This window comes from Aulostomus chinensis, chromosome 3 (genome assembly GCF_037954235.1).
Source record: "Aulostomus chinensis isolate RoL2024-O1b breed Wild chromosome 3, RoL_Achi_v1.0, whole genome shotgun sequence".
NCBI lineage: Eukaryota > Metazoa > Chordata > Actinopteri > Syngnathiformes > Aulostomidae > Aulostomus > Aulostomus chinensis.
Window position 1 is genome coordinate 22,998,315 of NC_141322.1, and position 17,470 is coordinate 23,015,784.

Here is a 17,470-nt window from a genome sequence, read left to right on the forward strand (position 1 = left end):
TAGGTGTGACTGTGAGTGTGAATGGTTGTCTGTCTCTATGTGTTGGCCCTGCGATGGACAGGGAACTTGTCCAGGGTAAACCCTGTCTCTTGCCTGAAAGCTGCTGTGATAGGCTCCAGCCCCCCCCCCCCCCCCCCCCCCCGGCAACCCTTAACAGGATAAGCGGTAGAAAATGGATGGATGGAAGTATTTTTTTGCGGAACTTAAGACTAGATGAGGGAGATTTCATTTGCAGGTGTTAAAGTTGACCACTCTCAGCCACAGGGATGCAATCAAAGACTCGCAACTTTGACTTGACAGTTTAATCCTCATATGATTGCATTTTTATAAAAAATCTCCTTCTAACAAAGCCAGTAGTTAAATTAATCAGGGCCAACCCATTATATTTATTTTTCAGTTTAATGATGGTTTAAATGATGAGTCAAGTACAAAAAGGTAAAATGTTACTCACAAGTGTTTACTTGGCAAATTAATTTAATTACACGGACTACACTACATAACATGGCCAGCATGTACACTTTGCAATTAAATTAACCTTAAAATAAGACATGAGGACTGTGATTATACTGCATCTTACCTTGGGAAGATGGTGTTCTTAACCTTAAACCACTCTTCCCTCCCCTGGATCCCTCAATTCAAATATAAGAAGGCATTGTGGTTTTGACACAAACAGTGACTCCATGTTGAGCTCAGTCAAGCTTTGCAGGCTTTGCTTCCATGTAAAACAAAAGTCCTCTCTACGGTTTTGCTTCTTTACTGGGGTCTTGCAGGGATCTTTCTGACGGCTCCTCTTGTCTGGCTCTCTGCTCTTTTGTCACACTGGGCTCCGAAAATCCTGAAGGATGTAGAAGATTGGAAAAGGCATTGGAAAATGTTGCAAAGCAGAAAAGGAAACAATATCCCTATCTGCTCATCGCTGAATGAGATCACTGGAAAATAAATGTAGATAGTAAATCAAATCAGGGGAACGAAGCGCATTTATAGTCATTCCTGCCAAATCAGTCCCGAATCCTGGAAAAAGACCTGCTCCTCATGTTAACGCTGTCAAGCTTCACATCAGTACTAACTTCAAGTTGGACTGCTGAGAGAGACTGAACATAGGGCCACGTCTCACGGTCGTAGGAAAGAAGAAATGCTGCAACTATTTCTGATTGTGCTGTCAATCAATCAATCTATGATTCAAAAAAAAAAATCTCAAAAAAAAAAAAAAAAACATCTGACAGTTGAAGGAAACATAATGAAATATCCGACCAGCATAAATGTTTAATGGAAGAAAATCTAAATAATAACCCAGACAACAAGATGAAAAGTATTTATTGTACAAAACTTGTCAATTTACTGATGTATTTGCTCTCTTAATAGAAGTCCTCATTCTTTTACTTGTTAACTTCATCTATTGTTTGCTCAGTCTCTATCCAGTCAGCCTACACAGCAGAAATAATACATTGTGAATGAATATCTACCATTGGAGCCACTTTCTTTCCATTTGAGCTTGTTGTCGTCAGTGTGTCGTGTCCAAGTGGAGCGGAAGCTCACCAGCTCTGCCGTGATGTGGGCGAGACTCCACTGCAGACCCCTGGAGCTCTCTTTCCAAATATTACTACAGAAAAACAGCAGAGCATCATACAAGGATTTTTGGTTTTGCACCAGATTATTTCTGGTTGCAACAGCTAGCAGAAACTCCATGAGGTCACTGGTTGCAGCCAAGAGAAAGTCCAACAGCAGACCCACCATAAAAACAGCAAAATATTCATTACTTCTGTTTTGTGCAAATAAAATAACAGGTGTTGGTCGTGATACCAGGTGCTTCTATGTACGGAAGCAGAAAGACGCCTGATGTGAGATAACAACATAAATAACTCAACATTGTCCTAACGCAACAGGAGAATTAGCTCTCAAGATAACTGCCATTTAAGCCAGAACAGATAACCGCATTAATCTGTTCTCACAACATGAGCCTCCATATATGTGGTGAGTAAATTAAATCTTAAACACAAGACAATGGCAATGAAAAAAAGAAATGAAGTTTTTTTCAGCTTCCCAAGGATATTCTGACCTTCAAACTTTATGCTTACTTGTGCTAACTGACTTCAACTATTCTTATCAATGCCCTCACTTAACAAGAATCCCACGGGAGAAAAGTTGTGTGTCAAAAGTTGCCACCTACACTGTGTTCTTGCTCTTATGCGTGTTACCTGTGTCTGGAACAGGGGTCTGGTGGACCTGGGTTCTCCTCCACCAAAGGAATAACAATTTTTTCAGCCATATCCGTCAGCAGAGAGAACGTAGGATATACAATGAAGTCTATGAAACCTGCAGCAACAATGGTCACCATTACGACATGAGAAATAATTATACTACTACTAATAATGATAATACTTCTGCTGCGCAATAAAGGTCATTTCTTGCATTTTGTATGTGTTAGCTAAAAAGAAAAATCGAACACACTTATTTAGTGGTCAACAAAAAGGTGTAAGACAACAAATCTGATTGTTAAATGATTCGAATAAACACCGCCACAGAAAGGCTACTAACTACCTAACTACCATTTTTAGCTGTCCATCTGAAAACAGCTGCATATTTGGCGTCAAAGAGAAGTTTAATTGCAGAACTGAAGAAAAATAAACAGTGATTTAATTGATTTATACATAAAAATCACCCCCAAAAAAGAAGATTGTGTGTTTTGTGAAACCCACCTATCTGAGACTCAGCAACCAGGGTGCTTTTACGATCGCACAGTGGAGAGAAGGGCAAGCCGAGCTCCGCCTCTCTATCACCCTCACCATGATAGAAAGAGAGAGAGAAGATATCTTAAAAGACAGCCTACACACGCTCTGGAAATAACTTTCCAAAAGGTTATTGGACTGCAACGCTCACCACATGAGACTTGTAAATTGTTGAAAGAAAAACATCTAAGTGCCTTTTTACAGTAACCCAACAAATACTGGTCAGTCTTTTTCACACATCTTTTGTTCAAAGAGAGAGTGGGGCTGCCTCTTCTGTGCTATTTCTTCTTCCAGAGACAACAGAGGCGAGAGAACAACGGCACAAAGAGACTTACTGTCGCATTTACAGGAAATCCACTCAGATTGACAGTTTTCCTTCTTATGGTGTGCAGAGAGCAACACCTCCTGCACCTGAGTGGATAATTAGGGCCTGAGCCCGGAGGTACTCCGGGGCGAAGACCCTATTATGCTTGTTGGACACACTCATAGCATCTCTCCTTTAGGACAGTTAAAGTAACTGACTAAATGTTGAGGGGATAAAGTGGGTGACATCACAACCAGCAGAGAGCTTCTGTTCTCAAAGATGTCTGTTTATCTCATCCTCTCAGCCACAAATTTCCCTCTTCGTGCATTTTTTTTTTTTTTGCCTGACCTCAACTACGTATACTGAAGTCCTCTGCTTTCAGACAATATAAAACTCACATTTTTCTCCAGGATTCTCCAAGTGATAGGAATAGCCTCCATCTCAGCACATAAAATCAGAGGTGACAGCAATAACGGTCAGAATTGGAGAAGTGTCTCAGCCGAATCCTTGCCTCACCCAGCGGATTCGAAGCAGTTAGCATCACCATGTCGACCATCCAACTGCAGGTGAAACCTCCAACCTGATTCAGCTAATCTGATGTTCAACTGATGCCTTTTCTCTGTTTACCTGAAGCAGGTCATGACATTTCATTAAGATATTTAAAGTGCAGTTATCTCTGGAAAATACTGTCTCAGCAAATATTTCATGGTCCTTGGAGGAGGCCTGCAAGAGTCTTCGAGAGCACTTCTAGTCTTTGAGGGCAAGTTGTAATTGAATTATTGTTGGATTTGTGGACAGACAGTTTTCCTGTTTATGTTGATTCTGTTATTGGACCAATTAGAGCAATTATTGTTTGTGGTGAATAAAAAGGAGACTGACTCAATTGGTGTCCATCCAGTGCTCTGTTTACTGGGTTCATAATAATTATCAAATATGAATAATATCTTTCTAGGCCACCTGTTTCTGTCAGAATGAGCACAATTCTGTGTGCCTGGCTCCAATTATCTTTGAACAGACTTTCATAACACCATTTAGACGATTATTATCATTTGCAGACAAGCCATTAGACCTGCAAATAAACCTCAGGAAAGGAACAGTCACGTTGATGGTTTTCAGGTCTCTCTCCTACCTGCCTGAAAAACTCCTCCATCAGGGCATCGGTCCATCGAGAGTGCAGCGCCCAGGGCTTGGACGGATGGCTTATGTCAGCCGTGTGCAGTAAGAGAGACAATGCTTTGGGCTTCTCAATCCTGTTGGCAAAAGCACAATAGTGCAATTATTTTGCTGTTCTTGTTACATTGTGCCTCCAGACAAAAAGAAACAGCAGCAGGATTAGGCTCAGCAGCCAAAATCTGCTCTGAACATTCATTATGACTTCTTGATTATGATCCGGAGCGCGAGCAACAGCACAGTCCATTAGCGTTATACCGTTCTTGTTGTTGTAGACAGGATTTCATTGCTTTTACTTGGAGTAGATGGGAGGACATGTCTGTGGACAACACCATCTCTATAACAAGTGACCGCAGCTCCCTGTAAAACACACACACACACACACAAACGTTAACTAGCTGACCTTGGATTATGGGATATATCAGTGTATAGAACAGAAATGTCAGACTGGATGAGTCGTACGGATATTAGATTTCCGGGTGGATTATTTTTTTTTTTGTTCCCATGGTAACAGTTACTGCTAAAATAGACGTTTTGCTGCTGGTGAAAATCTTCACTGAAATCTCTCCCCCATGTATGCACAACATCCCTAAATATAAAACCCTAAACATGTAATACAGAAATGCATTTAGTTACCAATTGTTGATATATATTTAGTATCTGTTAAATCAAAATAAACTGCAAAATAGGAGAATTGCAGCAGAATGACATATTTGATAGTTGGTTCCTGTAAATGCACAATTACGATTAAGTAATCCTTTATTGATTCTTATAGCGTGTGTGTCAAAGGTCAGAGGTCATTGTCAGCTACAGCAGCAATTCTGGTGTCTGTTTGTTCACTGTATGATAATATTGTTAACATGTCCGCCCGTGTTTACATTCGAGGGAGCGAATCTACAGTAAAGGGATCAACACAGGTCAGCTATTTACAATAAATGTGGTTATATATACATATATATATATAAAAATATACTGTATATATATATATATAGAGAGAGAGAGAGAGAGAGAGAGAGAGAGAGAGACACACACACACAGTATAATAAGCTTTTTTATGAAAATTAGTATATTATATCTTGGGAAAAAAAACATCTCCACAGTCACCAAGGTGAAGCAACTAAAACTCAAGAATAAACATTATTCATTTGTTTTCCCAAGTATCGCATTATTATCATTATTATTATTCTAAACACTGCACATCTCTCCTCCTCTCTTTCGATTCCTGGAGTCAGTTTCCCAGAATGCTCTCTGACTCTTTCAGAGAGATAACTTTAGCTGTGTTGTTTTGTAAGTGGAGTAACCACAGAAAAAGAAAAACGAAAGCTTTTTAAGGTTTTTGCACAAAATGACCTACAAAGGAGCAACGTGACATGCTGGTGCACTGATGGTGCTGGTGGAGACAGATGATAGAGTCAGAGCATCTCCGACAATTCAAGGACGGACTCTGTCTCTGTCGGTATGGTGACAGGTCTCAACAGACACTCTTAAGAACTGAACTCTCTCACTGGTGATAGCAATTGGATCCATCTTGAATGTACTGGCCGAATTTACATCTTTTGCACTTTAAAAGAATATGATTTGGTCCTTGGAACTTCATTTTGATGTCTCACCTTCAATATGCAGAGAAATATAAATGTGCAAACTGAAACATCTAGAAGGCTGCCAAAACAAAGGCTCTCCAAACTAAAATAGACCAGGATACATTTAGTATCCAGGAGGTAAACTGATAAAGCAATGCATTTTTGCATGCATTTAACAATTATATACACATTTTTATGTGAAATCTAATTTTAACATTTGTTTTTATGGAGGGAAAAAACATATTTGACAATGATTGTAATCCAAAACACATAATTTTAATTTCTTTATGCTAAATTCTTAATAGAAAAATAACTATGAACTGTTGTCATCTTACATCCACTCCTCTCGTGTCAAATTTGTGAAAATATTCATCTGGTCGTCTTGCAGGAGGCGGAACGCCGCACTCAGGTGATGACTCTCCTGGACCGCTCGGTCGTTGTAGATCAATGCAAACTCTGACCTTAAAAACAAACACACACACATGCACGCACACGCGCGCACACACACACACACACACACACACACACACACACACACACACACACACACACACAGAGTTACTGCATACTGTATATACTTGTGAAGGATGTGATTGAACCACTGTGCCTGCAGGTCTGAAATTTAAAATTTGCCGTTGAGGGGGGATTGGATGTGATAATATAGCAAGTTAATTAACTAATTCTTCACCCACCCTCTGTGCCGGCCTGTCTGAATAATCTACTTTAATAAAGCTGTTTAACAAATAAGTGCACCGTGAAAAGATTTTAATCAGCTTATGTTTGTGAGCCGGAGTAGATCAACACATCATTATAATATTCCGGGGGGTTTGTTCTTGTTGTAAATGATACTACCCATCTTCAGCTTGGGTTCTCAGTCAGAGGAAACCTAAAATGATTGAAATGAGTTTTAAAAAGCTATTTACCAACAAAAACTTTAATGAAACCCCCGCTAAAATAGCAGTGAAAATTCAGATCAAGTTGGACTTGAGTAGCAGCAGAATCTATTTTTTTCCAACCAAGTAGCTGTGGTAAATTGGCAATGGTGGATTTTTACTTGTGGCACAATCTAATGGTAGGAAAATAAAGATTTGGAAACAGAAAAGAGACAAGCTTTTATTGCTGATAAATAAATAAAAATCTCAGTGACAGCTGTTTTCAGGAGGATTTGATTGATTTGATTTACTGTGTATTTTCTATGCTTGCAAGTACTTCACACTTCTGCTTGTTAAGCTGACCTGTTTTTCATGGACTAAAAGTAAAAGACCCTCAAGGTTGCCCATGTGCAATTAATTTGACCTAATTAAGTGGAAATGCACCATCTTGTGTCTCCTCTTTCAGGGAACCTTCATAGAAATTTGCAGTAACGTATCTGTTTGGCTGCTGACTTTTCTAACCATCTTTGTTTACTCTCATCAATGCCCTGCATTCATTCTCTGACAAACTGTTTTTGTTGGGTTTTTTTTTGTCCTCACATTCGTTCACTTGAATTAATTCATGCGTTGCTTTTTTGAATGTTCTGGGTCAGTTTATTACGCAGCGCTACTTTATTGATTGTCTTCCACACACTGAGCACGCAGAGAGAAGCAGATGATGATGCATGCAAAGTGTTTATTGACATAATAAAATGTGCCACTGTGGAATCAATAGCATCTGGCCTGAATTCAAGCTCAGAGCAGCGTCTGTTCTTCAGAAAGAAACTACGGAATGTACAAATATTAAACCGTCAGACATAAACTCAAACAATTCTAAAGAAACTTCACACGCTTGCTATTCCAACTTGTGTTCATTCTACAGAGTAGGACAACCACGACATGTTTTCTTATTGTGGACAAAAATCTTGGTACTTTATCCCAAAATAAAGCATGATGATGATGATGATGATGGGTGCCAAGAGACTGTGTTCTTCAGCCCTCCTATGTGGAAAAAGGGCATCTAAAAATACTGTGTTCCCGCCATGCCGATGTGTTTGCTTTAGCCTCGTCTCTGTCTAAAAGTGCACAAAGCCCTTTAAGAAACACTATTTCTTATCATTTCATAACAGGATGCAACACATATAATAGCTGATGGGACAGGGTTGATAAATAGTGTTTCATAAAAGGAGCTTACTTTGTGTGGATGTGAAAGTTGTTTGTGGTTCCTGTGTGCTCGAAGTCATGAATAGCTGCTGCGAAAAGTGCCGCCATCACCTCCAGCTCTGTCAGCCAGTGCTTGAGAGTCGCAGGAGATTAAATAGATTAATATACCATCAAAATATATCATGTGTCAGGCTGCAAATACAGAGCTCCAATATGCTGAGTTTCCTTTCCAATGCAAATAATGTCTCAAGTTTGCAATCACTGCGGGTGAGTGCATGCAATATCTCTCCTGGCCTCTAGGGGCATAATACAATTAATATGACATACGTGACAGAAGACACAAACAGCGAGTGTTCTTTGTAAACTAGGGTTCTCCATAGCTTCTGCAGAAAAAGCAAAATTTTGTGGAATATATGTTTTGTTATTGCTTTCATATTTACTTTCATATTTGGGAAACAGAACTGCTCAAATATAAAAAAAAATAAAAGTAATTTGCGTTCACTTTTCTCTGGACCCATGATACCATTTGTTTATTATATCGCCATTGTTGTAAACAATAATCGCAATATGGCTTTTTCAACCTAATCGTTCAGCCCTCTATTCAAGTAAGGTTACTGTACCACAAGTCCTGAGCGCAGGAGCAAGCAGTGCAGTGTCTGAGTCACGTCAGCAGCATGGACGTGGCTGTGGTATGGGTTGTTGTGTTTGCAGTATCCTCTCTCCACAGCAGACAGGAACTCGGTCAGACACAAGATGGGAATCTGTAAAATACATCATTAAAAGTGATACTGAGTTGAGAAATTCAAGGTTCAAAAGTTTGTCATCAAAAAAAAAAAAAGGGCCAAAACAACTAGAATGATGTAGGAAAGTTGTGGTTGTGATATAAAGTTGCACAATTTGGCTGCACCACAAGTTGATAATGAAGCCCACATGTCTCCGATCCTATCTGCAAATGACAAAGCACGTTTCCTTCAAAACTCGAGTCTGTAAAGATCAAATTACTGTGAGATTTTCTTGTCAAAGCACTCACACACATTCTTGTGGGTTACACACACACACACACACACACACACACACACACACACACACACACACACACACACATATATATACTGTGTATCTATCTATCTATCTATCTATATATATATATATATCTATATATATATATATATATATATAATGTATGATAACATTTAAAAGACCTTGAAGCGGCTGTTCAGCTCATATCTTGTGATCAGCTCAAAAAACAGAGTTTGCAGTGCATGATCAGAGCTCGCTGAGTTCAGAGCAAACACGTCAAAGCTCCAGCGGTCAACATCCTGCAGAGAGAGAGAGAGAGAGAGAGAGAGAGAGAGAGAGAGAGAGAGAGAGAGAGAGAGAGAGAGAAGAAAGTGAGTGCATTATTGATGCATACTTCTGCTGTGTACATGATCCCACTGGTGATGTCCGATTTATTGCACAAACACTTGACACACACTGAGATTCATTGTGCATGCTGGCTCACCCTGAGGCAGTTCACCACGGCTGCAGGTTGGTCTGGCATGGCTGCTGTGTAGGCCCTCTTGAACATCCTGGAATAATGCAATGTTTATGTTGAGTTCAGTTAAAGTTCAGATGTTGAGGCTGTGCAGTGAACTCATCTCAGGAGATGTTTATATAAATCCCCCAAAGTCCCTGCGCCCTTTGGAAGGATGTTTTAAAGAGAAAAGGAGGCCAATGTTTCACAGTGCAGTGCAGCTGTCTGTGTTTTCTGTAGTTGGAGAAGTAACAACTCTGTTTCTTATACTGGAGTTATAGAACAGATGTGGGAATCAGTCATTTACTATGGGAGTTTTATAGGAGTAGAAAATCATCTCTTTATTTTATTGTATTTAAGTATCATGAATAAATTTAAATGACTGGTTCTTTTTTTTCCTCATATTGGCAACGTTACTGCCAAGTCATACATCATTACAAGCCTTGTTGAACAGCTCTTCAAAAACCAACCGCTCCATTACAATTCACAACACGTGTCATACCTCTCCACAAATATCCCAGCCTGCACTGCATGAACGATGCTGCGGAACTTGGGCTTCTCGTCTGAGCGTCGTACTGGACGTCGCACCCTCTGGGTGAAAGTTGACGCCAGCCAATCGGTGACCTCTGAAGGGACCCCATCTGACTGAAGCTGCTGGAGGTCATCCTCCGACTCAAGGCATTGCCTACCACACACACACACACACACACACACACACACACACACACACACACACACACACACACACACACACACACACACACACACACACACACACACACACACACATTAGCTACTGTGACACATACACTCATCCAGCTTCCGAACATCCTTGTTGTTATACATTATCAATGTGGAGCTTATTTCAAGTAACAGTTTCACTAATTTAACTGGAAATAAGATGTTTTTATTTTTTCAGTTACCGCAAGTGAAAAACACAATAATTAGTTTGTAATAAAATCCTCCTTGGTGAACTGAAACACTTTGACTGGAGGTTTGAGCTAGCAGAAGCAGTACTTCTACTTTTACCAGTCTGAAAGTAAGGCTTGCAGAGAAATTGTTGAAATCCTACACACCGTTTGAAAACATAATTTACTGTGTAAGTTCAATTCAATCATTCAAAAGAGAGCACGCAAATGAAAACACTCATACTTTAACTCAAAAACGGATTTCAAACACTGTATTCCACCTTGTTCCATCCAGGTAAACCGCCTCCAGTAAAGATGCTGTGAAATCTAGATTCTTTTTGATCTCCTCAAAGTCAACGTCTTTCTCCTCCAGCTGCTTCAGCATGCTCCTCAGCCTGACAGGAAATCATACAGTTAGGACAGTTTTGATCAAAGCCAAAGATAATGGCAGACATCCCTGGTGAATATACTGCAAAGAACTTCCATCGTTCAAAACAACAGAGATCAGACACAGAGGGGCAGTTACGGTGTGGAAATGGTTGCAGGTTTCAGCAGGTTGGCGTCAGGCCCTCACCGGGTACTGCCAAGTAAATAAAGGTCATTTTAAGCAAAAATGAGGGCTTTGTGTGTTAGTCTATAAAACTATACAGTATATTTCAGTTGATGTTTGTCTGCCCAGGAAACGAGGTCTGAGAAGTATTTTAACAACAGGTTGAGAAATCCTTGTGAATGGAAAGAGTTCATTTGGACGCGATCTAAATGCCAAATTGTCCAAAGAAAGCCAAAGTCAAAGGGCATCGTGCCTGCCAAAGTTTCCATGAGAGGAAATCTTCCCATGGTTAGGACCTTATGTAACCCACATTTATCCAAAGTGGGTTCCATAAAAAAAAATAAAGAGATTTCTAAGTGTTGGTTCTGATGTTTTTGAGAACATGTTGCTCAGTTTGTTTTTTGAAGTCAGATTATAGCAAAGTGGTGGAACTATGTTCTCCAGAAAATGTCTTCCAGCCCCCCCCCCCACACACACACACACACACACACACACGCACACTGTGTTTTTATGTAATCTCATCTCAGTGATAAATCAAAACAGCAATCTGGCTGAACTATCTTCTCCAGGAGGATAAAGAAGGAAATGAGTATGTCATCCAGGGTGCAACCCACCTGCAGAGTCTTTATGTAATCTCATCTCAGTTGCTTTTACAGTCTGATAGAACTGCGATGAGACCTCTCACCTTCAGCTGATCAAAGTGGATTTATTGCTCAAGCAGATCTGACATGACAATTTCTACCACAGATAACTCCTTTTATTTTGGATGAGTTGCCTCTACGATGCTTTGACCAGAATGATGGTGTTCAAACTGCGCCAGGCCGTGCCACGGAGCCAACTCTCAGGGATGAGACGCTCACAGCTTTTCAAGTGTTTATCACGCTGGCAAGAGCTTTCAAAAGCTGTCGAGTTGTAAAAATAGCATGCATCTGAATGCCACCGCTCACTTTCTATCTTCACTATCTCTCAAGATAACAGGCTTTTTTGGTTCTAACGCTTTGCGGTAGAAGGGGCTTGACAGGACGTTTACAGGAAACGACTCGTCAAGTGCACTTGGGAAATTTTTGTTTATAGAGACAAATGACAAATCTCCCTTTGGCACAGGCTTTGTTGAATCTCCACAGTCATTCTTAAGAAGAGTGCGGCAGAGCAGTGCAAAAGACTTGCGATCAGCCGTGTCAGTACATGAAATATATATTTCAGAGTCTCTCCAGGTTTTAGCGAGGAAGTGGCACATTTTTCCATCTTCTTTCATCATAGTAGCGCTGTGAATCATTATTGACTATCAAGGCATGTGTGAATTATTTCAAAAGAAACCCTCACGAGAACAATGTTGAGAGCTCTGAACCACACTAATAGCTCAATGTGTCACCCAAAACATAACCACATGACCCATCTCTGCAGCACATTTCCTCCCACAACAAGTGCTCCCACACTGACTCAAAGAAAGTCTTGGCTCACTTGCTGTTGAGTATAGTTGGGGGAGCAACTTGGTGAATGCAAGTTTCTGGAATCCTGCTATTCCAAACAGAAGGTCAACATTTCACCTAAAAGTGTGCATATGTATGTCACGTGATCTGCGGCTGTATCAGTACATCTCAATGTGCACAGTTCAAAGTATGTTGGAGTATTTCCATCGCTGCAAAACAAGAAACCGACTCCTAATATAATGCTGGCAGCCACACTGCACCAAACCAGCATTAATTATGAATTATTTTTAAAGATATAGCATATTTGATTAAGCCCTCTGCAGATATTTGAGCAGTCATAAAAAGACAGAATATATGATAAACTGCAAAAGCAAAAGTCTTGCCAAGTAGTCACTCTTTAAAAAACCATCATTACAAGCAGCCGAAACAAGATTAGTAGTTTGTTTTCGAGACATAATCTGACAGAATTTCAAGAAATCTTCAGTAATAAATAAATGCAGAAAGGTGCTCTATTATTGCCAGTGCATAAGTAAAATATACTTGTTTCTGTCTGATGTAAAATATGAGGAGGTTTTCTGACATTAGCTTACACAAATAAACTTGGCAAGGCAGATTTTGCAGTGCAGGAGCTGCTCTTAACCCCCTGTCTTACCTGGAGATGGGGATCTGCAGCCGTTTCTTACGGATTCGAACCAGTTCAGCCATTCCACACTCAAGCTGTGCCCTGATGGACCCCAGAGTTCAAGAAAAAAAACAAAACAATGGGATGAAAAAGGAGAATGAATGTAGAGCTGTAGTAAGCAGAAAAGTTCACCAAACTATGCAAACTTGTGTGTCCTGAGACAGACTTCTGTTTCAACAACTCTCCCACCCACTTCTGGGGGGACTTACTCCACTTCACTCTGATTGGTTAGGCAGGTCCAGACTCTGCATGTGTGTGTGTGTGTGTGTGTGTGTGTGCGCGCGCATGCGTGTGCGCGCGCGCGTGTGTGTGTAAGCGTCTTTGTCAGTGAGTGTTTGTATATATGCGTACACCCTGTCAGTGAAGTGTGAGTGAGTTGACCTCACGGATGAAGTGTTGACTGCAAGGCTTTCAAGCAGTGTGTACTCAAATCCTAAATGAGAATTTTCCACCACAGCCACAAATCAGGGATCCACAGAGAGAGTCTTTCACTGAAACCCACCGGAGTCACCTGAACTAAAACACATAAACAAAGCTTGTCCTCGAAAGCCACCCACAACAGCCCAATGAGTTCCTGCTGCATTGGAGTACACAAAATATGTGAGCGGCAGGGGCAGGGGCTCAGGCAGTTTCTCATTTAAACCGTTAGTCTTTTGTTCTGCTTGGTCCAGTCAATATATTCTATATTCTCAAAGAAATTTCTCATTGTAACTTCCTCAATGAAAACTATCAGCAAGATGCTAAACCTGCAGTGACTCAGCCAACACTCGGCTGGGAACGTATCACAAAACATGAGTAACAATACCATTTTCTCCTGACATGTTATGATAGAATACTACTACTCAAGGATAAAATATTGATACAGTCTTGTGAAAAAAAAAACTGTAGTACATTCCTGCATGTATTGTATTCTGCAGCCGTAGCACTACTATGTAACATACTGACGCCTGTTGCAGAGAGTAATCATTACAAATAACTGGAGCAATGACCATGAGAGTTGTGAGAATCAAATGCATGACGGTGCAATGGATGCTTGTTTTATTTGTCTGTTGTATTCCCTCTAAACACAACTCCATGGTCCCCCATGGGTAATTTGACAGAAACCAGCTGGGTTAGGTGAAGAACACCACTCCACCCCTCTGATGATTTTTGTTTTCAGACAATCTAAGTTCCCATTTGGTAAGGTTACTTTCCCCGAAGAAGAATATGTACACAACAACAACAAAAATCAACAGTTTAACGGATTCCTGTCATTTAGCAGCACTGACATGTAATGCTAAGTAGCTAGCTGGAAGGCTAATGAAATGAAAACTAGCTGCACGACAAGGAAACTGCTCTCAACTGTCAAGTATCATCAATAAAGCGTCAAATCTCTGTCTATGTATGCGTTTGTCTCATCAGATCAACATTAAACTTCAGTCCCAAGACAGTCAGATTCTGGATAGCTTTTATGCTTTATGACATCATCGAACAAGCCATGGTCCCGCCCCTAAACCAACAAGCAATGCATTAGTCATTTCATAACACAATGACCTGAACTATATGAAAAGCCAAGTGACTTGTGTACTTTTCTCATTTCTCACCACAAACGCTGTCAAATCAAGTGACGTCAAATGACCTACATGTCAGAACTCTCACAAACTCCCAGCTCAGCTATGATCAGTCCATGATTTTACAGCAGAGGCAACATTTTTTGGGGGTGAAAACATCACATCAGCAAAGCAATTAAGTTCACTGTCAGTGAAGCACAAAAAACCTGGAAAACATACAAACTTATAACATCTGAAAAGACAATGAAGCTGTCCATAAACATTGTTACAGCTCCAGGTCCCAAATCCATGGCTAGTCTTTTTATAGTATTGTGAGAGCCGTGCACCAACGTGGCTTGGGAAAGCCCCTGCCTGCTGTCCATCTCCTTCCTGACTTGTCCTGCTTTGGCTGCTGGGTCAGACCGACTCTCATGCTCCCATGCTCTTTGACATCACGTATTGCAAAAATGAAGAAAAGTAACATTATGACATATGAATCTACATCTCCCCTAGCACTTGTTTTTTTGTTTTTTAAAGAAAAGCAACTGCCAAAGTGAGTAAATCAGTCAACTCGTAGAATGTTAGCTGTAAGTTCATATTGTGAAGAAAAAATTGAACTGTAAAGGCTGGAGTAAATGATCAGTCACTAACAAACAGTTAAACTCTGGATTAATTTGCTCTGTGTGCTTGACAGTCCCTTGCCTCACGCTTTAAGTGCAGCTTTACCTCTGTCCTCTTCTTGTCTCCCTCTGATGATGACGAACGCCCACCCTCTGATCTCTGGCTGTCCACTAAGTGACCTGTGGCAATTTTTTCCTCACGGACCCGACACTTCCGAGAGAGAAATCTGGCTCCGTGGCACAGTAAATCATCAAAATGCAAACATTTCTCTGCATGGGAACAAGACTAGACATAGGGGACATGGGGAGGGGCATTTTTCTTGTTTTCATAACATTGAAATCAGATAAAGATTTTACCTGAGGTTTTTTGAATGAATGTGATGGTCAGTGTCATAGGTTTAACGTTTGGTCTCCTGATGGACTTCAAACTTGATCAGTCTTTTGTTTCACCTGAACTGTGAACACATCATCTGAGTGGTAATTCGCCACGCAGGAAATGTATGTTGCTCAGAGTGCAGGATCTGCAGGTCCTAACCACAGATTTAATCTTGACCATCCGTGCTGTCTCTCTCACCTCCTATTGCAAGCATGTAAAAGAATATTTTACTCAGTTCTGCCCATGCTGGGCTACTTTAGATGCAACATGCCAGGCACTGTGGAAGGGGAGACATGTTATATATTGCCACATTCCCTCGACCAAAAGCCAATTGGATTTTTTTGTAGCAGATTTTCAAAGAGGACCAAAATGAGCTCTTTGACAATCAAAATATTATGAGACAAACAATGTCGTGATAATGATAATCCTCACAAATGAACACCACTTTTTTACACCAGTATGAACCACTGAGCTTATTTCAGGCAATAACGCATTCAGAAATTGCTGAAACTTTGAGGTGAGCTAACTGGATGCTCAGCAATACAAAGTAGCATCTGAAGTTCCTGTGCCACTCCAAAACTACAGTTTAAAGTTACTCTTTAGTATTTGACAGTGGCTTGGCTAGTAGGTGTAGTTTGTGTATGTAGTGAGTACCACAAATGACATTTTATCCAGCACTGTTGATTTGGAGCGTGGGTAGAATGTCATTGCAGGGCTGAAGGCTAGCTGAGTGATAGTACTTCATGAGTGATCATAGGTCAGCAATTGGTGGAACAGTCGAGCACTGCAGTTTCATTGTCTGCTGCTCTCTCTTTTTTTTAATCAGTTAGTAAGAAGTGATAAACATGCATAACCACCCCACCACCACACACACACACACACACACACACACACACACACATATTCTCCACCAGCACCCCTCTGTTATCAACTCATCTGTGAAGCAAGAGGTGACATTAAAGCGATACATGGCCCAAAAAGTGCATTTTCCTTTTCAGTTACTCTCAAAAAGGTTCTGAGCTCATAAACATGTTTTTTTTCCCTCCTGCATCATTTCAGAATGCAGCACTTCAGGATGCAGAAAGAGTCCGCCTTGCATATTTAGCTTAATAGCTGGATACTCGTGGTTAAAAATAAAATACACTTTTTGGGTTGCTTTGATTGTGAGTACAATCACTAAAAATGATGCCAAATTTTCATCACACTGTCACTTGTTTGTGGCTCCATGATGCAGAAAGAGCCAGCCACGTGTATGTAAGTTATAGCTAGCAGTGTTAACATAGCCACAAACTACAAGCAAACCTGTTTAAGACATCAAAATGTCTCAAGGGCATCGTCTGGTACTGTATATTCCACATCTTCTTTATCGATGCTGGATAAACAAGGCCACTAGAAGGCATTTGACGCACAGTCCTTTGACATTTGAATTAGCACAAGGCTTTGATGAGCCAAATATCCAGGAATTCAAGTTACAGACAGTCTGACAGCCAATGAGACAAACTGGCTACATTTTTCAAAACTCAGTTCCAATATTGTTGATAAATGACACAATATGTCCTGAGAAATACATTCACTGCACAGCAAAACATATCAACCATTCTTTAAGAAAAAAATCTGATAATGTGAGCTTCCAGAGAACAGTCCAACTGGCAGGATTGCAGACATGATGATTGCGTTATGATGTAAGTAATTTAATACAAGACTAGAAATGATAATAAAAACATTAGAAACAGACTTACCGGCCCAGTGTGGTCCTCCATGTTACAAGACTCAGATGTCTATCAGACACTGTGTATCTTGCAGGTTGGTGTCATGACCTCTGCTGCAGGCCCTGTGCATTTGTGTAGAAGTGTGTTTGAAGGATGCAGCATCTACGTAACTCTAAATCCAGTGTGTGTTTGAATGTGTGTATATATTTCGCTCGTTTAGGTTACGCTGCTCTATGTTTAGGGCAAACAAATAATTCTAGGCTTTCTTCCGTATGTGTATGTATCTGTTGTTTGT

The 17,470-nt window shown here is 40.4% G+C and overlaps 1 protein-coding gene across 1 annotated transcript; it reads right to left on the reverse strand.

The window, feature by feature from the left end:
* Nucleotides 1-312: 312 nt before the first annotated feature.
* Nucleotides 313-13,097, reverse strand: LOC147268302 (dual specificity calcium/calmodulin-dependent 3',5'-cyclic nucleotide phosphodiesterase 1B-like). Its single transcript, XM_086200826.1, has 14 exons — nucleotides 12,912-13,097; nucleotides 10,561-10,674; nucleotides 9,874-10,056; nucleotides 9,360-9,426; nucleotides 9,058-9,174; nucleotides 8,476-8,616; nucleotides 7,887-7,987; nucleotides 6,116-6,241; nucleotides 4,459-4,560; nucleotides 4,160-4,280; nucleotides 2,697-2,778; nucleotides 2,196-2,313; nucleotides 1,464-1,600; nucleotides 313-835 (listed from the first exon to the last, which is right to left on the reverse strand). The coding sequence occupies exons 1-14, from the start codon at nucleotides 12,962-12,964 to the stop codon at nucleotides 738-740; spliced, it is 1,560 nt and encodes a 519-aa protein (XP_086056952.1). The 5' UTR covers nucleotides 12,965-13,097; the 3' UTR covers nucleotides 313-737.
* Nucleotides 13,098-17,470: the final 4,373 nt, after the last annotated feature.

Coding starts and splice junctions, on each gene's coding strand:
- LOC147268302 (XM_086200826.1), bottom strand. CDS start 12,964: ATGGCTGAACTGGTTCGAATCCGTAAGAAACGGCTGCAGATCCCCATC. Junction 10,675..12,911: donor CTGCAGATCCCCATCTCCAG/GTAAGACAGGGG, acceptor ATTTCCTGTCAG/GCTGAGGAGCATGCTGAAGC. Junction 9,427..9,873: donor GCTGGGATATTTGTGGAGAG/GTATGACACGTG, acceptor GCATTATTCCAG/GATGTTCAAGAGGGCCTACA.